The sequence below is a fragment of the Hyla sarda genome, chromosome 13 (assembly GCF_029499605.1).
Source record: "Hyla sarda isolate aHylSar1 chromosome 13, aHylSar1.hap1, whole genome shotgun sequence".
NCBI classification, from domain to species: Eukaryota; Metazoa; Chordata; class Amphibia; order Anura; family Hylidae; genus Hyla; species Hyla sarda.
The window spans coordinates 6,898,066-6,920,117 of NC_079201.1; the positions used below are offsets into that span (position 1 = coordinate 6,898,066).

At 45.9% G+C, this 22,052-nt stretch overlaps 2 protein-coding genes across 3 annotated transcripts in view; one reads left to right on the top strand and one right to left on the bottom strand.

Annotated features, from left to right (window-relative positions):
• Nucleotides 1-12,054: 12,054 nt before the first annotated feature.
• Nucleotides 12,055-22,052, bottom strand: part of LOC130297262 (TBC1 domain family member 24-like) — a 28,069-nt gene continuing 18,071 nt past the window's right edge. For both annotated transcript variants that reach the window (XM_056549539.1, XM_056549541.1), the window contains exons 4-7: nucleotides 17,898-17,961; nucleotides 15,264-15,362; nucleotides 14,001-14,313; nucleotides 12,055-13,237 (exon numbers count right to left, since the gene is read on the bottom strand). In XM_056549539.1, coding sequence (XP_056405514.1) covers nucleotides 13,092-13,237; nucleotides 14,001-14,313; nucleotides 15,264-15,362; nucleotides 17,898-17,961 — 622 coding nt within the window. In that variant the 3' untranslated portion in view covers nucleotides 12,055-13,091. The remainder of the gene's footprint in view (nucleotides 13,238-14,000; nucleotides 14,314-15,263; nucleotides 15,363-17,897; nucleotides 17,962-22,052) is intronic.
• The window catches only part of STX8 (syntaxin 8), a 226,433-nt gene continuing 217,491 nt past the window's right edge, over nucleotides 13,111-22,052 (top strand). Inside the window, exon 1 of the mRNA XM_056549544.1 lies at nucleotides 13,111-13,247. The gene's annotated coding sequence lies outside the window, so the exon portion shown is untranslated. The remainder of the gene's footprint in view (nucleotides 13,248-22,052) is intronic.

Here is a 22,052-nt window from a genome sequence, read left to right on the forward strand (position 1 = left end):
TATGGAAAAGTGTACCTTCAGCTGTTGTATAACTACAACTCCCAGCTTGCACAATCAGCTAAAGTGCATGCTGGGAGTTGTAGTGGTGCATCTGGTGGTTGCATAACTACAACTCCCAGCATGCCCGTTGGCTGTCGGTGACTGCTGAGAGTTGTAGTTTTGCAACAGCTGAAGGCACACTGAGTTAAGTAGCAAACGAGTGTGTCTCCAGCTGTTGCATAACTACAATCCCCAGCATCCCCAGCCAATGTAGTATGCCTCCGGCTGTTGCATAACTACAAGACCCAGCATGCCCTTCCGCTGTCTGTACATGCTGGGGGTTGTAGCTTTTGCAACAGCTGAAGGCACACTGGTTGCAAAACACTGAGTTTGTTACCAAACTCGGTGTTTCACAACCTGTGTGTCTCCAGCTGTTGCAAAACTATAAACTCCCAGCATGCACTGATAGACCGTACATGCTGGGAATTGTAGTTTTGCAACAGCTGGAGGTATTCCCCCCCCCCATGTGAACGTACAGGGTACACTCACATGGGCGGAGGATTACAGTAAGTATCTCGGCTGCAAGTTTGAGTTGCGGCAAATTTTCTGCCGCTGCTCAAACTGCCAGCGAGAAACTACTGTGAACCCTCCGCCCGTGCGACTGTACCCTAAAAACACTACACTAACACAAAATAAAATAAAAAGTAAAAAACACTACATATACACATACCCCTACACAGCCCCCCTCCCCAATAAAAATGAAAAACGTCTGGTACGCCACTGTTTCCAAAACGGAGCCTCCAGCGGTTGCAAAACTACAACTCCCAGCATCCACTGATAGACCGTACATGCTGGGAGTTGTAGTTTTGCAACAGCTGGATGTTTCCCCCCCCCCCCCAATGTGAACGTACGGGTACACTCACATGGGCGGAGGATTACAGTAAGTATCCGGCTGCAAGTTTGAGCTGCGGCAAATTTTCTGCTGCAGCTCAAGCTGCCAGCGAGAAACTACTGTGAACCCCCGCCCGTGCGACTGTACCCTAAAAACACTACACTAACACAAAATAAAAAGTAAAAAACACTACATATACACATACCCCTACACAGCCCCCCTCCCCAATAAAAATGAAAAACGTCTGGTACGCCACTGTTTCCAGAACGGAGCCTCCAGCTGTTGCAAAACAACTACTCCCAGTATTGCCAGATAGCCACTGACTGTCTAGGCATGCTGGGAGTTTTACAACAGCTGGAGGCACCCTGTTTGGGAATCACTGGCGTAGAATACCCCTATGTCCACCCCTATGCAAGTCCCTAATTGAGGCCTCAAATGCGCATGGCGCTCTCATTTTGGAGCCCTGTCGTATTTCAAGGCAACAGTTTAGGGTCACATATGGGGTATCGCCGTACTCGGGAGAAATTGGGCTTCAAATTTTGGGGGTGATTTTCTGCTATTACCCTTTTTAAAAATGTAAAATTTTTGGGAAAACAAGCATTTTAGATAAAAAAATAATATATTTTTTTTACATATACAAAAGTCATGAAACACCTGTGGGGTATAAAGGTTCACTTAACCCCTTGTTACGTTCCCCGAGGGGTCTAGTTTCCAAAATGGTATGCCATGTGTTTTTTTTTTTTGCTGTCCTGGCACCATAGGGGCTTCCTAAATGCGGCATGCCCCCAGAGCAAAATTTGCTTTCAAAAAGCCAAATGTGACTCCTTCTCTTCTGAGACCTGTAGTGCGCCAGCAGAGCACTTTTCACCCCCATATGGGGTGTTTTCTGAATCGGGAGAAATTGGGCTTCAAATTTTGGGGGGTATTTTCTGCTATTACCCTTTTTAAAAATGTAAAATTTTTGGGAAACCAAGCATTTTAGGTAAAAAAAAAATTTTTTTTTTACATATGCAAAAGTCGTGAAACACCTGTAGTAGTGTATTAAGGTTCACTTTACCCCTTGTTACGTTCCCTGAGGGGTCTAGTTTCCAAAATGGTATGCCATGTTTTTTTTTTTGCTGTCCTGGCACCATAGGGGCTTCCTAAAGGTGACATGCCCCCCAAAAACCATTTGTCGCTCCTTCCCTTCTGAGCCCTCTACTGCGCCCACTGAACAATTAACATAGACATATGAGGTATGTGCTTACTCGAGAGAAATTGGGTTTCAAATATAAGTAAAAATTTTCTCCTTTTTACCCCTTGCAAAAATTCAAAAATTGGGTCTACAAGAACATGCGAATGTAAAAAATGAAGATTTTGAATTTTCTCCTTCACTTTGCTGCTATTCCTGTGAAACACCTAAAGGGTTAATACACTTACTGAATATCATTTTGAATACTTTGGGGGTGTAGTTTTTATAATGGGGTCTTTTATGGGGTATTTCTAATATGAAGACCCTTCAAATCCACTTCAAACCTTAACTGGTCCATGAAAAATAGCGAGTTTGAAAATGTTGTGAAAAATTGTAAAATTGCTGCTGAACTTTGAAGCCCTCTGGTGTCTTCCAAAAGTAAAAACTCATAAATTTTATGATGCAAACATAAAGTAGACATATTGAATGTGAACCAAAAAAAAATTATTTTGAATATCCATTTTCCTTACAAGCAGAGAGCTTCAAAGTTAGAAAAATGCAAAATTTTCATTTTTTTCATCAAATTTGGGGATTTTTCACCAAGAAAGGATGCAAGATACCACAAAATTTTACCACTAAGTTAAAGTAGAATATGTCACGAAAAAACAATCTCGGAATCAGAATGATAACTAAAAGCATTCCAGAGTTATTAATGTTTAAAGTGACAGTGGTCAGAATTGCAAAAAATGCTCTGGTCCTTAAGGTGAAAAAGGGCTCGGTCCTTAAGGGGTTAAAAAATCTTAATTCTTCCAGTACTTATTAGCTGCTGAATGCTACAGAGGAAATTTCTTTCTTTTTGGAACACTGATGACATCACGAGCACAATGCTTTCTGCTGACATCTCTGTCCATTTTAGGAACCGTGCATAGCAGATGTATGCTAAGGGCAGCATGGTGGCTCAGTGGTTAGCACTGCTGCCTTGCAATGCTGGGGACTTGGGTTCAAATCCCACTAAGGACAACAATAAATAAAGCGTTATTATTATAATAACGTCAGCAGAGAGAACTGTGCTCGTGATGTCATCAGAGAGCATTCCAAAAAGAAAAGAATTTCCTCTGTAGTATTCAGCAGCTAATAAGTACAGGAAGGATTAAGATTTTTTAATAGAAGTAATTTACAAATATGTTTAACTTTCTGCCACCAGTTGATTTAAAAGAAAAAAGGTTTTCACCAGAGTACCTCTTTAATCCTTCCAGTACTTATTAGCTGCTGAATACTACAGAGGAAATTCTTTTCTTTTTGGAACACAGCTCTCCGCTGACATCACGAGCACAGTGCTCTCTGCTGACACCTCTGTCCATTTTAAGAACTGTCCAGAGTAGGAGAAAATCCCCATAGCAAACATATGCTGCTCTGGACAGTTCCTAAAATGGACAGAGATGTCAGCAGAGAGCACTGTGGTCACGATGTCAGCAGAGAGCTCTGTGTTCCAAAAAGAAAATAATTTCCTCTGTAGTATACAGCAGTTAATACGTACTGGAAGGATCAAGATTTTGTTTAATAGAAGTCATTTACAAATCTGTTTAACTTTCTGGCACCAGTTGATTTAAAAATAAAAAAAAGTTTTACACCGGAGAACCCCTTTAAGTTGTGGGAGTGAAAAAAAATCTTAGGCCCCATTAACACAGCGGAATTCTGCTCTGAAATTTCGTTGCGGCAGACTCCAATTGTTTTTTAATGGGATTCTGCTGCACCTATGCGTCTTTTCTTTCTGCGGAATCCTCTCGGAAATGCATTTCAGTTTACAGAGACGGCGCATTTCCGAGCGGACATTCTGCCGTGTGACTGGGCCCCTTTGGACATTCACACTACGGAATCTTTGCCTCGAAACAGTCGGCACTAGTACTGCTCTGAGATGCGCCCTCACCATTGACGGCAATGCAGCCCTTGCGGATGTCCGCTGAAAGAATCATTGTTCATTCTTTCGATGAAGCCCAGAAGTTTAATTTCCGTGGCGGAATTTCTGCAGCATTCCGATTAAGACAATGGGAGGTATAAGGGTACGTTCACACGGCAGACATTGCACGCCCGCAGAACATACTGGTGCTAGGACCGCTCGGAAATGCATTGCCATCTATGGAAACTGCACATTTTCCGAGCAGTCCTAGCACCAGTATGTTCTAGATTGACATGTCAATCCTTTCTGCAGAGGCCGAAATCAGAATTGTCCGCTGCAGATGTTTCCACCGCGGAAATTCAGTTGCAGCAGAGTCCAATTGTTTTCAATGGGATTCTGCTGGACTGCGCACACTGCAGAATTTCAGCGGCAGAAACAGCTACTGCACAAATTCAGATCTCTGCCTTCGCGGAAAGAATTGACATTCTGACGCAGAAATTCCGTCATGTACACAGTCTGGCAGAATCCCAGTGAAAACAATGGGACTTTGCTGCAAGGAAATTTGCAAGCGGAATTTTTCAGCCGGATTTCGCACACAAATTCCACCGTGTAAACGAGGCCTTACAAAATACGCGCGTTTACAGCACATATAGTGGGGAAGGGGAGCGAGGAGGGCGCTGCCAGACAGTTTCTGCAGGTTGTAGAAATCCTGGTTTTCGACCAACCCACAGAATCTCCACTTACCTCTACAAAGTAAATGTCAACATGTGGAATATGGTCCAAATCTAGTCACTAGTTGTATGTTTGGGCTATGACTGTAGGGGGCGGCAGAGTGGTGACAAAATCCTTTTAAGGGTGCGTTCACACGCTATTTGTTTTTGCGGGTTTTCCGCTGCGTATTTGAAAGGGGGCGGGCTCTTCTCGGCTGTCCGCAGCAGATTTTCCGCGGCGGAATTTATGCTGCGGAAAATCCGCCGCAGTCCCTACTAACTTCAATGGGGCTTGTGGCGGATTTTCCGCAGCCTAAATTCCTCCGTGAAAAATCTGCTGTGGACAGCCGAGAAGAGCCCGCCCCCTTTCAAATATGCGGCGGAAAACCCGCAAAAACAAATAGCGTGTGAACGCATCCTTAGGCAATCTGCCATTTATGTAAGGCGCAGACTCACGGCATCCGCAATATATGTCAGCTGACACTGATGCACTGGCTATGAATGGAGTAAACTCCAATTGCAATTATATGCTGTGGACAATGGAGACTATAGCACAGTGGTCTCCAACCTGCAGACCTCCAGATGTTGCAAAACTACAACTTCCAGCATGCCCGGACAGCCAACGGCTGTCCGGGCATGCTGGGAGTTGAGGTTTTGCAACATCTGGAGGTCCGAAGGTTGGAGACCACTGCTATAGCATATAAAATGGTTAGACAAAGGGAGGTGCCACAGTGTGCTTATGGGTTGTCATTAGAGATGAGCGAACTTACAGTAAATTCGATTCGTCACGAACTTCTCGGCTCAGCAGTTGATGGCTTATCCTGCATAAATTAGTTCAGCTTTCAGGTGCTCCGGTGGGCTGGAAAAGGTGGATATAGTCCTAGGAAAGAGTCTCCTAGGACTGTATCCACCTTTTCCAGTCCACCGGAGCACCGGAAAGCTGAACTAATTTATGCAGGAAAAGTCATCAATTGCCGAGCCGAGAAGTTCGTGACGAATCGAATTTACTGTAAGTTCGCTCATCTCTAGTTGTCATGACAGCGACAGAGATGTTTACTCTACAAGTGATCAGATAGATCAGTGGTCTTCAAATTGTGGCCCTCCAGATGTTGCAGAACTACAACTCCCAGCAGGGTTTGCTGGGAGTTGTAGTTTTGCAACATCTGGAAGGTCACAGATTGGAGATCACTGATCTAGTTGATTCTTTCTGTGAGACAAAAAATAAAAATTAAGAACAATTGTAAAAAAAAAAGTTAAAAACAATTTTCTCTATCGGCTCCATTGGGGGACACAGACCGTGGGTGTATGCTGCTGTCTCTAGGAGGTGTGACACTATGGTAATAAAAAAAGTCAGCTCCTCCCAGCAGGATATACCCGCCTTCAGGCTCTGAGCTAGTCAGTTTAAGCTTAGTGTTTGAAGGAGGTGGACATGGGCTGGATTCTCCAGACCAGGTCTTCTGATTTTTTATTTTCCTTGTATAGGGACGTGTTAGTTTTTTAATTCTTTTTCTTTCCCGTTTTCAGGTGGGGGCTCAGGGACTCCGGTTCCCTGTTCCCCCATTGCGAGTAAGGGGGCACAGACATTGCGTATATGCGCTGTTCACCCCCCCCCCCCCTCACCAACGGTCAGCGTCTGGGTGGTACCTCATGGGTCCGGGTCCCCCTTTTTCTCTGCTCGCCTCGCTCGCGCATAGCAGCCAGGCGTGATGCAGGGACAAAAGCTGACTGAAGACTCCATTAGGTAAGTTCTTCTGACTGAGGTACGGACTCGCAACCTCTGGAGACCCCATGTTTTTGTCCTACCTTCAGTTATGGGGCTTGATTACAGGGGCTGCACTTTATGCTGGGGGAGCTGAGGGGGCATATATTCTGAGGCACATTACTTTAGGGGGCATATAGTATGGGGCACTTTATTATGTGGTGTGTGTTGGTGCAACTATTACAGCGCCTTATATGCGGCTGCCAGCCGCGGCGCTGCTCCAGGCCGGGCGCTCTCAGTGCCGGCTTACTTTCGTTATGCTTGCAGCGCCTTATCGCGGCTGACAGCTGCTGCTACGAGCCAGGCGCTTCAGCGCCGGCTTACTTTCACTTTCGCCGGCAGCCTCTGCTGGCGTTTTGGCCGCCCGCTCTATTCCCCCGAGCGCATATACGGCTAGGCAGGTGCACTCGGGACAAGGAGCGGGCGCCATGACAGTTCTTCTTCGGCCGTCTGGAGTTCTGCCCACTGGGCTGGGAGCTCTCAGAGGCGCGAAGCAGCGTCCAATCAGCGCCGTGGGCGCGATTTTCTATGTGAAGGGGTCGGTTACTGAGTGCCTTGCTTCAGGCACGCCCCTCCCTCCCTATTGGCTGGCCTGTTCAGTCTCTCTGGCTGCACGGAGCGAGTTCTCCTCACTGCAGTTGACAGGGGACACAGACTAGGGTGAGAAAGTTCCTGTCTTCTTTTTTCTCACATTATGTTTGTACCCGCGCTGTTCCTCCCTCCAAACAGAAACCTGGAAATTCAGTGACTTATTATATCTGTAAGCACTGTAATACCAAGATGTCTGGCTCTGCTGAGCCCTCTTGCCCTGCCTGCTCCACTGCTCCCCCAGACCCCCTGGTGCCCCTTCGGTTCCAGTGGGTTCAGCCGCTCCTCCAGCCTGGGTTTCTTCCCTGACCCAGTATATGGCTGACTTGACCCAAGTCTCCCGTTCGGTGGCTGAGGCCTCCCGCGAAATTGTGTCCGCCTTGAAGGGGTCTTCCCTGCGCAGGACCTCGGAGAGGGCCCTCCTCATCTCCCTGTACTTCACGCTCTCATAAGCGTGCTAGGGGTGCCTCGTCTGACTCTTCCATTGAGTCTTCTGATAGACGTGAGCGTTCCCCTCAAGAGTCCTGCCCCCCCCCCTATCTTCTGGGCACAAGGTCACTCCTCCAGAGGACGTTCTCGGAGTCGCCGCTCTGCTACGCCAGAGCCGCGTACCCGGTCTGGGTCACCCCCTCCAGGACTGCCTCTACTCATTCACATTCCCCTGGTGAACTGGTGGATGAGGCTTCCGAGCCGGCATCTGACTCAGAGGACCGCTCAGACTCAATTGCAATGATAAACTCATTGGTGACAGTCATAAGAGACACCTGTCACTTGGAGGACCCAGGATCTTCAGATGTCAGTCCAGGAGTATACTTTCATCGTGCTAAGCCAGCACCTCAAAGGTTCAGCTCTCACGCTGACTTTGAGGACATTCTGTAATCCGCATGGAAACATCCAGACAAGAGGTTTCCGGGAATCAAGTCAATTCAAGAACGTTATCCATTTGACAAGGACTTTGTTGCTAAGGTGGTTTCCACTCCCTCAGTGGATCCACCACTGCATGAAGTCAGGCCCCATCCCGCGGTTTCTTTTCGAGTGGGAGGTAGTCTCTTGTTTTTCCGAGACATCTGGACTTCGAACATTCAGGTATCTTGGGTCAGGGATGTGGTGTCCAACGGGTCCTGGATCGAATTCGCCTCCCTTCCGAGGGATCGCTTTTTTCGATCCCGGGCCCCCAGGTCTCCTCCTCTGGCGAAGCAATTTCGAGTGGCTCTCCAGTCTCTGCTTCTTCAGGGGGTTATCGTTCCCGTTCCTCCAGGGGAACGTTTTCGGGGTTTCTATTCAAATCTTTTTGTGGTACCCAGAAAGGACGGTTCTGTGCGACCAATCCTAGACCTCAAGCGTCTCAACCGTCACCTTCTCATCCGCCACTTCGAACGGAATACCTCCGTTCGGTGGTGGCGTCCCTGGAACAAGGGGAGTTTCTTTCATCGGTGGACATCAAGGATGCCTACCTCCATGTGCCAATATTTCCGGGCCATCATCGGTACCTCCGCTTTGCGGTTCTGGAGGGGCACTTTCAATTTGTAGCCCTCCCCTTTGGTCTGGCCACGGCTCCTCAGGTCTTTACAAAGATCCTTGTGCCAGTGATGGGCCTGTTACGGTCAAGGGGGATCGCGGTGATACCCTATCTGGACAACCTTCTCATCAAGGCTCCAACCAGAGTCCAGACTCTGGAGAATCTGGACGTCACTCTCCACATCTGACTTGTTTCGGGTGTATGGTCAACTGGGACAAGTCAGTCCTCTGTCCTACCCAGTCTCTAACCTTCCTGGGACTTCGATTCGACACAGCCTCTGCCCGAATTTGTCTTCCGCCGGACAAACGTCTGGTGCTCCCGGTCAGGGGTCCACTCCCTTCGGACCCAGGTATCAATCTCCATCCGCACTTGTATGGAAGTCCTGGGTCGGATGGTGGCAACTATGGAGGCCGTACCCTTTGCCCAGTTTCATTACCGCCCCCTTCAACTGGCGATTCTCTCTCGATGGAACAGGTCTCCTCTGTCCCTCGATCATCAGATTGTTCTCCCTCGCAGGGTCCCTCAGTCTCTGCTCTGGTGGCTCCGCTTCCCCCTTCTTCTCCAAGGGCGGTCCTTTCTTCCCCTTCACTGGCAGGTTGTCGGGCTGGGGCGGTGTGTTCAGGGATTGGACGGTTCAGGGACTCTGCTCTCCCCCGGAGACCCTTCTTCCGATAAACATATTGGAATTACGGTCGATTCTTCTTTGTCTTCTTCATTGGGAGTCCCGTCTTCAGTCCTGTCCTGTCCGCGCTCAGTCGGACAACGCCACGGCCGTGGCGTACATAAATCGTCAGGGCGGCACTCGCAGCTCGGCAGCCATGGCCGAGGTGACCAAGATTCTCACCTGGGCGGAGAACAAAGTTCTGGCCATTTCGGCGATTCACATTCCGGGAGTGCTCAACAGGGAAGCGGACTTCCTCAGTCGGTCCTCACCCGACCCCGGCGAGTGGTCTCTTCATCCGGAGGTCTTCGCGCAGCTCTGCGACCTCTGGGGCATTCCGGACATGGACCTCTTCGCGTCCCGGCACAATCGGAAGATCTTTCTGTTTGTGTCCAAGTCCCGGGACCCTCAGGCTCTGGCCGTGGACGCCCTAGTAATTCTTTGGGCGGGGTTTGCCCTACCTTATCTGTTCCCTCCTCTTCCGCTCCTTCCCAGGGTGCTGAGGAAGCTCAAGGCAGAGGACGTCCCCGCCATTCTGGTAGCTCCAGATTGGCCCCGAAGGTCGTGGTACGCCGACGTAGTCAGGCTCCTGAACGATGCTCCACTGCGCCTCCCGCTCCGCCCGGACCTACTCTCTCAGGGTCCTCTTTGCCACCCCAATTTACAGTCGTTGTATTTGACGGCGTGGCGGTTGAGACCGCGGTTTTGAGGGCCCGCGGGTTCTCTTCCCAAGTCATTCACACCATGCTTAAGGCTCGTAAGCCCTCCTCCGCAAGAATTTACCACCGTACTTGGCGGTCTTATTTTCGTTGGTGTGAAGCACAGGACTTCTCCCCAGTAACCTTCTCGGTTCCCCGTCTTCTCTCCTTTTTGCAGTCGGGGTTGGAACTGGGGTTGTCTCTCATTTCACTTAAAGGTCAGGTTTCGGCCCTTGCTGTTCTTTTCCAACGGCCCCTGGCTTCTAATTCTTATGTCCGGACCTTCCTGCAAGGAGTGGTGCATGCTGTTCCTCCTTATCGATCACCTTCTCCCCCTTGGGACTTGAATTTGGTTCTGAGTGCCCTCCAGGGTGCACCCTTTGAGCCCCTTAGAGAGGTGTCTCTCCGCCTCCTTTCTTGGATAGTGGCGTTTCTTGTGGCTATCACCTCCATCCGGAAGGTGCCTGAACTGGCAGCTCTTTCCTGCCGTTCTCAGTTTCTGATGATCCACCAGGACAAGGTCGTTTTCCGGCCAGATCCTTCCTTTTTACCTAAGGTGGTCTCGGCCTTTCATCTCAATGAGGACATTGTACTCCTGTCCTTTTGTCCGGCTCCTTCTCATCCTAAGGAGCGCTTACTACACAAGCTGGATGTACTTCGGGCAGTTCGGTCTTGTCTCTCCATCACTTCTTCGTTTCGTCAGTGTGCTTCCTTTTTCGTCCTTACGGAAGGTCGTCGCAAGGGACAACCTGCTTCCAAGGCCACCATTTCTTGGTGGATTCGGTCCGCCATTTCGGAAGACTATCGCTGCAAGGGGAAGATTCCTCCTTTCAGGGTTGTGGCTCATTCCACTCGTTCTGTTGGGGCATCCTGGACTCTCCAGAATAGAGCCTCGGCCTCGCAGATTTGCAAGGCGGCTACCTGGTCGTCTTTGCACACTTTCTCGAGGTTTTACCGAGTTCATACTTTCGCATCGGCTGATGCTAGTCTGGGGCGTAAAGTGTTGCAGGCGGCAGTGGATCGGCCGTCCGCCTGATTTCTTATCTGCCCACCCAAGGGACGGCTTTGGTATGTCCCACGGTCTGTGTCCCCCAATGGAGCCGATAGAGAAAAGGAGATTTTTTAACACTTACCGTAAAATCTCTTTCTCGAAGAATCCATTGGGGGACACAGCTCCCGCACTTTTTGGGTTTTTCCTTGGTTCTCTGTCCGAGTGTGTGTTCAGTTATGTTTTTTCTTCTGGTTCTCGGACAGTTTTGGGTTTTTCTTTGACCTATTGGTCTCCTCCTATTGCTCTGGAACTTAAACTGACTAGCTCAAAGCCTGAAGGCGGGTTTATCCTGCTGGGAGGAGCTGACTTTTTTATTACCATAGTGTCACACCTCCTTAGAGACAACAGCATACACCCACGGTCTGTGTCCCCCAATGGATCCTTCGAGAAAGAGATTTTACGGTAAGTGTTAAAAAATCTCCTTTTCCGCTGCAAGTTACGCCACCATTTATTTGAATGGGTCAGACAGTCCGCAATAGTGTCTTCAAATGAATGATAACCTAACATATGGGAAACTTTTCACTAGCGTGTGAACGCACCCTCAAAAGTCCTGTACTCCTTGTACTCCTATTATTATCTGGTGGAAAAACAGCTTCATTGAAAGAAGTTGTTGTGGGGACAAAAGAAAAACTAATAATTTATTTTAAAATAAGTTTTTATTGTGGCAAAAGTAATAAAACATATAATACACATCATCTACACCACATGGTGAAGACCATAAAAACAAAATCCAAAAGATAAGAACTTTCATTATTTAAAGGGGTACTCCGATGCTTCAGCATTCTGAACATTTTGTTCAGAACGCTCGGAGCAAGAGGTCGCGATCGTGACATCACAGCCACGCCCCCTCCCATAGACATGAATGGAGGGGGTGTGGCATGATGTCATGAAGCGGGGGGCCCCAGCAGCAGGACCTCCGCTATCCGCTATTTTTAACTTATAGGGTTACTCTGCTCCCCAGCATCCGGAACATTGAGTTCCTTAACGCTGTGTGCGAGCTTTCAGTGTTCACGCTCGCCCCCTCATGACATCACGCCCTGCCCCCTCAATGAAAGTCTATGGGAAGGGGGCGTGACGGCTTTCGCTTCCCATAGACTTTCATTGAGGGGGCAGGCCGCGATGTCACGAGGGGGCGAGCGTGAACACTGAAAGCTCGCACACAGCGTTCAGGAACTCAATGTTCCGGACGCTGGGGAGCGGAGTAACCCTTTAACACATTTTGTTTCACAAAAAATAATCCCTTGTAGGGGAACTTCAACAGTTAAATTCACAAATGCTGGCTCTCAAAACCGAGTGACAAAAACCTAAATAAAAAAAAAAATCTTTCTTTTTTTTTTTTTTATGGAGGACCTGTCCTGTTCTATCCTGCATTAGGGTATGTTCCGCAAAGACATTCTGCCGCAACATTCTGCTGCAGCAGAGTCCCCATGATTTTAATGGGATTCTGCTGCAATGTGCACACGGTGGAATTTCCACAACAAGTGTTTCTGTTGCGAAAATCCTGATTCAGGCATCTGCAAAAAGAATAGACTTATGTATTATTTTTGCAGCTTTCACTCGGAAATGCATTGCGGTCTATGAGACGGCGCATTTCTGAGTAGTCCTAGCGCCCGCCATATTATTCAAATGTGCTGAATATCCGCCGTATTTTCCGGGCAGACATTCCGCACATTTTCCACCCGTGTGAACATACACTCATAGACAGTCTATTGATGTGAAAGAACACAGTGTAATTCTTAATAACACCTGTGGTGGCGCTGCAGAGAAATAAAGCAATTACTGCTAGGTCTTCCCACAGATGACAGCTGATTGCTGGGGATCCCAGTAGGAGCCTTCTATCAGGGATCCCCCAAAACCAGAGAACCTCTTTTATATCTTGAATTAACTGGTTGCACATACAGCATCTTAAGGCGACTTGTCAAATACACACTTATTACCAAGTGTCCAAATGAATACATTATCGGCCTTCTTTTTATGTATGTAACAGATCATCCACTCATCGCACCTTTAGCCTTCCTATACTAGAAGGGCTACAACTACATATAACGGTGAGGAAGAACATGGCAGCCATCTTTACCCCAGGGCAATACCTTTTAAAAAAAAGCATTGTTATTGAGAGAACACAGAGGTTCATTATTTTTGTCTCTCTTTTTTTTTTGTGCAGGTTTAGGAGTTTTTGCAGCCCCAGACCTCCAGCTGCTGTATATGAAAGTTTTCTTCACATAGTGGTGGGTTGTCAAATGTTTCACAATGCTGCGTCCTTCCGATATTGAGGTCAGCATCGATATTCAAGGCTTGTCCACCGCCACCTCCTGAAACAAGGTATTACAGAGTAACCTAAGTAGATTTGGATACATTATTAGGGTATGCATCAATATGTAATGTGATTCTTTCATCATGTGACTCCACCAGGATTACTATTAAACAATTGGGGGGAGACTCCAAAACCAAAAACGCTATGGAGGAATTTTATCAAGTTGGAAGAGTTGCCCATAGCAACCAGATTGCTTCTTACATTTTTCAGAGGCTTTTTCAAAAATGAAAGAAGCGATCTGATTGGTTGCTATGGGCAACTCAGCAGCTTTTCCTCAGCACAGGTCTTGATAAATCTCCCCCCAAGTGCATTTGGAGTTTCATGTATTTTCTTATTGACTACCTGCTGACATCTGGCCACAGCATTTGTTTGCCCCCCAAAAATTCCACGCATTTGGAGCATCTTTTCCGGCACCTGTAAGCCCAGAAGTCCTGATAAACCAAATTAGCCCCAAGAGAAAATCAAGGGCCCATACACACTATGGAGAGAGCCGAAATACACTAGCACTGTATTTGTGTATCCCTGGCTCCCCTTCCGCATTTGGGGGGGGGGGGGGCTGTCAATCCCCACTCCATGCACAAGGAGAGCTGGAGTGCCATGCAGAAAATCGAGGGGGGGGGGGGAAGACCCCCTGCAATCCTATACTGGACTATCCCTTTAACAGTATTAACATACAAAGGGAAAGCTTTAAGTGAAAAGGAGAAGTGAAAAGTCTTTACAATGAGTGAACCACACGGATACCTGTGATCGCAACTTCTTACCTACTATAATGCTTTGGCTGTTTCCAGACATAAACATGGAGGCGGCTGTAGACGGCAGCTGGAAATGTCGCACAGAAAGGAACGGGGATAACCGGTCTGGGTTTCGTTCTCCTGGGACAGTCAGAAAGTTTGCAGACTGGGAGGGACTGCAGGGAGCTGAAGGGATTGTAAAAGAACGACGTCTAAGGGTTGGTGAAAGTCGGGCACCATAAGAGTAAGATCGGGGTCTTGAGCGTGGGGAAGGCGGGGCCGTCTTCACCATCTCTGGTTTCTTCACTACAACCCACTCGTAATGCTCCATCTCGGGGCGTATCTATAAGGAAAATAGATTTGAATGGATTCAACTGCTCATCCAGAGACATTTACATCATATGTGACTGATCTATGCTGCTCCTCTTAGAACTGTCTTAATAAATATGGCCCTCACCAATCCTTAAAAACAATAAATGCAGTCTTTATTTTGCATCCATCAAAGGCTTACAGGTGCAGGACAGAAATGTTAGCACCGAAGTCCAGGCTACATTTGTTTTAGGTCATTGTGACGCATCATAGTGTTACAATAACATGAAACAGCTGTAGGCTTGACTTGTGTGGTAACAACTCAGTCCTGCAGGCTAGGTTCACACTTCAAAATGTCCGCACGGAAAATCTCCATGCGGACATTCCGGAGACTGGGGGCGCTGTACAAGAGTGCGCCATCTCATATAATTGCAATTTGAATCCTGCAAGGAGATTTTGGAGCAGCAGAGTCCCATAGAATTCAACTGGATTCTGCGGCGCTGTGCACACGGTGGGATTTCTGTGCCAGATGTTTCCATCACAGAAATTCTGATTTCCGTGTCCGCAGAAAGAATGAACCTGTCTTTATTCTGGTGCCTGAAGTCTCCGGAATATCCGCATGAAGATTTTCCATGCAGACATTCCGAAGTGTGAACATGGCCTAAGCCTTTGATGGAAGCAAAATGAAGAAGGCTTTTACTGCAAAGATTGGTGAACATCAAGTTTATTTCTACCCAAAAGATAAAGCTTTTATGCCGTGCTTATATGTAGAGTGCAACCAGGAGCTGATATTAGTCCACCTGTTTAGGATAGGCACACTGAAAATGTGGGTAGTGCCGGCTATTGAATTTCTACCAGTTTGGCTCCTCTTATAATACTTCAACACTGATATAACCTCTGTAGACATTTACATCATATACGTGACTGATATCGATCACTCCTCTTTTTATGCTGCTGTACTGCAATAAACAGCCAGTCACTTACAGAAAACACAAAGCATTCTCCAGTTCCAAAAAATGAGGACACCTGCCCACAATTTTTCTTTCTTTCATTCCAGTCTGTCGACAGGTAGGCTCCACACACCTAAGAAAAAGAGACAGAAAGAAATGTAAATCACTATAATGTATACCAATTATTTATACAGTAATTATATACATATTGGGGGGGATGTATCAAAGTTGTCTATGTCCCGCATCAATATAGACTAAACTACAGAGGGTTAGGCCCGTCTATTGTGCGCCTAATTTATCAAAAGTTGCATGGCTCTTGATAAATTCTGTGCACGGACTTCGGGATCTATGCTTATTAGACTGTATTTAAACCTGCTCCAGCATGGTCTGATATTTTGGCGTACTGTCAGCCGATGCGACTTGTCGCTGAAAAGTCGCTTTTGATAAATTCAGCACAATGCATTTTTCTGTCTAAAATAGACTAGAATGCATCATGTTCTAAAAATCCTCTAAAGCAAAAGTCGCAGAAAAGTCGCACATATTTAGACTGCGACTTTCTGTGCGACAAATTTAGACAGGAAAAAACTGTCTAAATCCTTTGATAAATCTCCCCCCAATGATTTTGAAATCATAAGGCTATAGGTTTTGCTTTAGAGTTTAGAATATGCCAGATCACAGCCCTGCATTCTTGCTACCAATGCAGATTTTCCCAGCAATAGTCCCCCTAGAGGTCCTTTTAGAAAGGTAAACCTGTACTCGATATAAGCACCAAGCAGTGTTTTCACGTTTTTCTGCTGATTGCTGGGTCTATTACTCATGGCATTATGGGGGTGATTTATCAAAAACTGTGTAAAGGAAGAGTGGTGCAGTTGGCCATGGCAACCAATCAGATTGCTTTTTTCATTTTTAACCCCTTAATGACCAGGCCCATTTTGACCTTAAAGGGTACTTTGGCCCTGAGACATCTTATCCCCTATCCGCTGGGGACCCCCGCAATCTTGCTGTCGCCACCCACCTGTTCGAGCTGCACGCCGCGGTGCCAGCTCACAAACAGCCGGGTGGCGACCACGGGGACGGAGTATCGTGACGTCATGACTCCGCCCCCATGTGACGTCATCCCCCCGCTATGCAAGTCTATGGGAGGGGGCGTGACGGCCGTCATGCAGGATGATTGGATTGCTGTGATCTGTATTGATAATGGCATCTGAGGGGTTAATGCTGACATGAGCGCGATCGCTGAGACCTGCCGTGCATGATGCGAGCACCGATCCGGTGCTCTCGGTCATCACGGAGCATAAATGTACGTCATGGCGTGCCAAGTACCACACCACCATGACGTACATTTACGTTCATTGTCGTTAAGGGGTTAAAGAGACCTGTGAAAAATGAAATAAGCAATCTGATTGGTTGCCATGGGCAACTGCACCACCCTTCCTCTACACAGGTTTTGACAAATCTCCCCCTAAGTGTCTAACTTGGGAAAATCCAGTTAATCATCATTCATCATTTTCTAGATTTCTGCTTGCTGTCAGTGAAAGGGAAACTTTGTTTACACCTAGAAGAACCTCTCCTGTCCGAAAACATCAGAGGTTGTATCTAGTCTAAATTGTGACACATAGGGGGGATTTATCAAAGGATTTAGATTAGTTTTTCCCATCTAAAATTGTCGCACAGAAAGTTGCAGTCTAAATACATGCCACTTTTTCGCGACTTTTTTTAGAACATGCATTCTAGTCTATTTTAAATGCATTGGTGGTGAGTTTATTAATAGCGACTTTTCGGCGAAAAGTCGCATCGTCCGAAAGTATGCTGAAATGTCAGATCATATTGAAGCAGGTTTAAGAGAGAGTCCTCTCTCTTGGAAACAAATAAAATAAAAATACAGTCTGGATTATAGCCTGATACATTAAAGGGGTACTCCGCCCCTAGACATCTTATCCCCTATTCAAAGGATAGGGCATAAGATGTCTGATCGCGGGGGTCCCGCCGCTGGGGACCCCCGCATTCTACCATGCGGCACCCACCTGTAACGGCTTCCGGAACCGCTGGAGGCACTCAAGCCAATACCATCGCGACCACGGGGACGGAAGATCGTGACGTCACGACTCCGCCCCCGTGTGACGTCACACCCCACCCCCTCAATGCAAGCCTATGGGAGGGGGCGTGACAGCTGTCACGCCCCCTCCCATAGACTTGCATTGAGGGGGCGGGCTGTGATGTCACACGGGGGCGGAGTTGTGACATCACAATCTTCAGTCCCCGTGGTCGGGATGGTATTATGGTATTACCCTGAGGGCCTCCAGCGGTTCCAGAAGCCGTTACAGGTAGGTGCCGCATGGTAGAATGAGGGGGTCCGCAGTGGCGGGACCCCCGCGATCAGACATCTTATCCCCTATCCTTTGGATAGGGGATAACATGTCTAGGGGTGGAGTACCCCTTTAAGCGCAGGGTAACCTGCTGATGTATTTAGCTCACATAAAATTGCTGTGGGATATGAAACAATTATTTAAAAAAAACTCTCAGCTGTAAAAAGGAGCATTAAGAACTACTCTATGGTTGGTACCGGTGTTAAGTGTGTAAATGTTTCCATCCACTGTTCGCAAGCATAGGTATATAAAGTATATGTATAAAAAGCAGATTCTACTATTACAACAATTAAGAGTCTCACCTCATTTGCAGTCGTCTTGATGAACAGGACCGTGGGCTCCGTCCCTTCACAATGTGAATAAAACCTGCAGTCAAAGACAATGGGGGAGATTCTCAAAAACGACTGTCATTTCTGTTCCAGCGATATTATTCACACCTTTTTTTTTTCTCCTCACATTTTCAAAGGTCTTTTGTGCTGCTTTGAAAATATGAAAATGTGAAAATTTATTTTCGCGACACTGTTTTTTTTTTGCGCCCCAAATATTTTTTTTTGCAGCCATATTGTACCAAAATTGCAGAGTTTGGCACCAAAATTTACGATATATGCGCCAAATTTTACATCCCAGAAAACTCTGGCGGAAACATCTCACAAAATATTCCATGGTTACTAGCGCCCAGACAAGCGAGAACTGTATAAGGATAAGTTTCCACTTGTTTTTTTTCTGGCAGTTTTTGGAATATTGCCACTGCAGTTTTTGAGCCAAAGTCAGAAGTGGATCCATAAGGGAGGAGAAGTGTAAGTCCTTCCTATATATGTCCTATTCCTTTTCAATACATTTCTGGCTTTGGCTCAAAAATTGCAGTGGCAGTATTCCAAAAACTGCCAGAAAAAAACAAGTGGAAACTTAGCCTTTATAAAACATTTCTGATCTTAAATGTGAGTGCAGGGGCAGTGACCAAAAAAGGGTATATATATGTATATATATGTATATATATGTATATATATATATGTATATATATATATATATATATATATATATATATATATATAATTTTTTTTTTTTTTTTTTTTTTTTAAATAACATTTTTCAATATTATTATTTTTTTTAAATAATTACTTAAATAACACCTTTTAACAAAAAAAAAAAAAAGCTGGTGTGAAATTTTTGATGGAAACTGGACTCTCGCCCCTTTGAAAATATCATATAAAGCCGACAATATACGTGGACACGCCCACTTTTACAAAACTGAAGTGAACAGTGTAAACCGCGGCACAAAGCTCTTTGAAAATGTGGTTGATACTTTTTGCGGCAAAATTTTTTTTTGGAGCAAAATTCTTTGAGAATCTCCCCCAATGAGATCAGATCTGTTTGTCACATTGCTGCATAGTCTTGTATTGAATCGAAAAATAGAATCGAAAAAAAAGAGCAGCCTTAAATTAGGAGACAAACCATGCCTCCTGCTACACATATGGACCTTCTCAGCGGGGCCCTTCATGTTGCATTACACAGTGTGCCAGAGTGTACCCCTAACTGTGGTCTTTAGCCTGTGGCTTCAACTGTTGTAACACTACAACTCCCAGCATGCCCTGACAGCTTGCGGTTGCAACTGCGAGGTCTGAAGCAGCATTCTCCAGCCTGTGGCTCTCCGGCTGTTGCAAAACTACAACTCCCAGCATGCTCTCCAACAGCTTTAGAGTCACATGTTGGTGAATGCTGCTCCTTGCTTTGCTCACTTGCTCTCTATGTAGCGGGGGATTCTGGGTAACTTTTTGAAAACTTTGAAGAAAGCTAACTTTTATAAAGGAAACCTTTAGCAGCACATGACCCCAATTTTCTTGATAGAAAAAAACAATTTTGGGATTTATTCTGCTATTTTGTTTTGCGTTTGACCTTAGCAAGTTTGTATAAATTGTAAAGAAAGATAGAGGAAGTTTTAGAAATTCAGAAGAAAACAAACAAGTTCATGTGAGTGCATTTAGTGCCCCCTGGTGGAGGCAAATTAAACTGCTGATTTATGACAAGCGTACAATTAGCTTCAATTACAATTCTGAAAATTCTCTTAAGGGTACGGTGCCAGGTACTGCTTACGCAGCGCATTTCACGCTGCGCAGAATCATCTGCGGCAAGAAATACGCTGTGTATTCTCATATGATCATACACACAGGGTTAGCCTGCAGCAGCCCTGCGTTTTCAGTCAAGATTGGAGTCGGGGTCCTAAATCAGTAGAATTGTTACTTCCTTCCTGATCCTTTTAGGGTACCATTAACCCCTTTTCATTTCTCAAATCTGTGCAGGGGAAAAGTGGTAGTCGCCCATAGCAACCAATTAGATTGCTTCTTTTATTTTTCAGAGGCCTTTTAATTGTAGATGTTATTTACTTGACTGCCCTCTAATATATGTTTCTGAGGAGGAAAAGTGACCTAAAAACAGCAATTCTGGCACTTCGTATTTCTTTAGGATAAATAATGTTATAGTTCGGACATTTTGAAACGCAGTTATACCAAAGATTTTCATAATTAGAATTATTTTTCTTTTGTAGTTTTTCCTTTTATATAAAATATTTTTAGATATAAAAATGTTTTGTTTCTTTGTAATTACAATTTTCATTCTTCTAGGAGACCTATGTTTCAGTTCAATGGGTCCACCGAAATCTGCTAATCTGCCACTATCGTAGATTTTCTGCGGACTTATCGAAGTGAATGGTAACAAAAAAAATTAGCAGTGGATTTTGTGCTGCAGGAACCAGCTGCAAGTTTATTAATGTGAGAATGTACCCTTAAACTTCAGTTTGTATTCCTGCATGGCCCATAGGTCTATGGTGCTAAATAGGGGGAGAGCAGCACTATGGGGGAGATTTAGCAAAACCTGTGTCGAGGAAGAGTGGTGCAGTTCCCCTAGCAACCAATTAGATCGCTTCTTTCATTTTTCACAGGCCTCTTTAAAAATGAAAGAAGAAATCTGATTGGTTGCTATGGGCAACTGCACCACTCTTCCTTTACACAGGTTTTGATAAATCTCCACCTATGTGCAGGTAGTAAAGAGAGCTCACTTGTCACATGTGAAGTTAGTATTTATAATTTGTATATAGATGTTACACAGGGAGCTATCAGTACATATGGGGGAATGTTATCAGCAGATAGATGGCAGTCAATGTACAGCTACAGCACTGGGGGCCACAATCTTCAGGCTACGCTATGGCCACCATTTTGTTTTTGGATGGTGGGGTCCAACTTACAAGCAAAGCGTGGAGTATCTGAGGTTCACGCACCCACCACAACACATGCATATTAGTTCTCATTGTATTTTCTTATGCACTGCTTGCTGTCACTCCAGCTTCACAGGTAGCAGTTTTAGGTTACCACTGATAACAAAAGGTAAAGCAGAATATCTAAACAAGACGTCACATTCAGTTACACAACTTCAGCCGCATGGGCAAAAATACATTAAATCATTTTATCTTAAAGGGGTACTCCCACCCTAATACATCTTATCCCCTATCCAAAGGATAGGGGATAAGATGTATGATCACGGAGGTCCTGTCGATGGGGACCCCCGCAATCTGTCTTTCAGCACCCACCTTTGCAAGCTCTCCGCAGCACTGTAGGATCAGAGTGTGCAGCGTGACAACCACGGGGCCGGAGTATCGTGACATCACAACTCCGCCCCCGTGTGATGTCAAGCCCCTTCAATGCATGTCTATGGGAGGGGGCTTGATGGCTGGTCCCAAACGGCAGGACCCCCGCGATCAGACATCTTATCCCCTATCCTTTGGATAGGGAATAAGATGTATTAGGGCCGGAGTACCCCTTTAATGCTCTGTCCTAATACTTATTTCCTGGCACTGATAAATGTATTTTCTGGACTCCCGTCTGAAGAAAGCCAATAAATTAGCTGAATGTTATACAAGCAGCTGAGTAAAAGTAACTCAGGCATTAAATTGCTTTTACTTGGAAAGGACTATCTGTAATATAATGAAAAATAAGAAGCCTGAAGCTAAAACACTGGATGTGAATTATAAGTCTCTGTACACTCTTATTATTATAGGGACCTAGTTAACACTGGGCTACCCTGCTACTTTATACACCAGTCAGGGGGTGTTCCTCATGTTTCAAAACTCTTTAAATGGGCACTTATAAAATCGCTGATATGTCGTACAGATATATCAAAAGTTTTGATCAGTTAGGGTCTGAATGTTATCGAGAACGAGCCAGAAGTGTGCACATAGTGTATTCCCTGCCAGGTATGTGTCATGTGACCTGGACAGATTTACAGTGTAAGTCTATGGGGCAGTCCAGGTCTCCTAGATACAGAGTGGAGAGAGGAGTGACATTGTTTTTGTCATTAGCCAGATCTGAACGCTCAGACCCGACCAATAAAAAAACTTTTTACATGTCCCTAGGACATGTGAAATATATATTTTCTTTAAAGGCACGCTTTAAGGAGTCGAGGGGGCA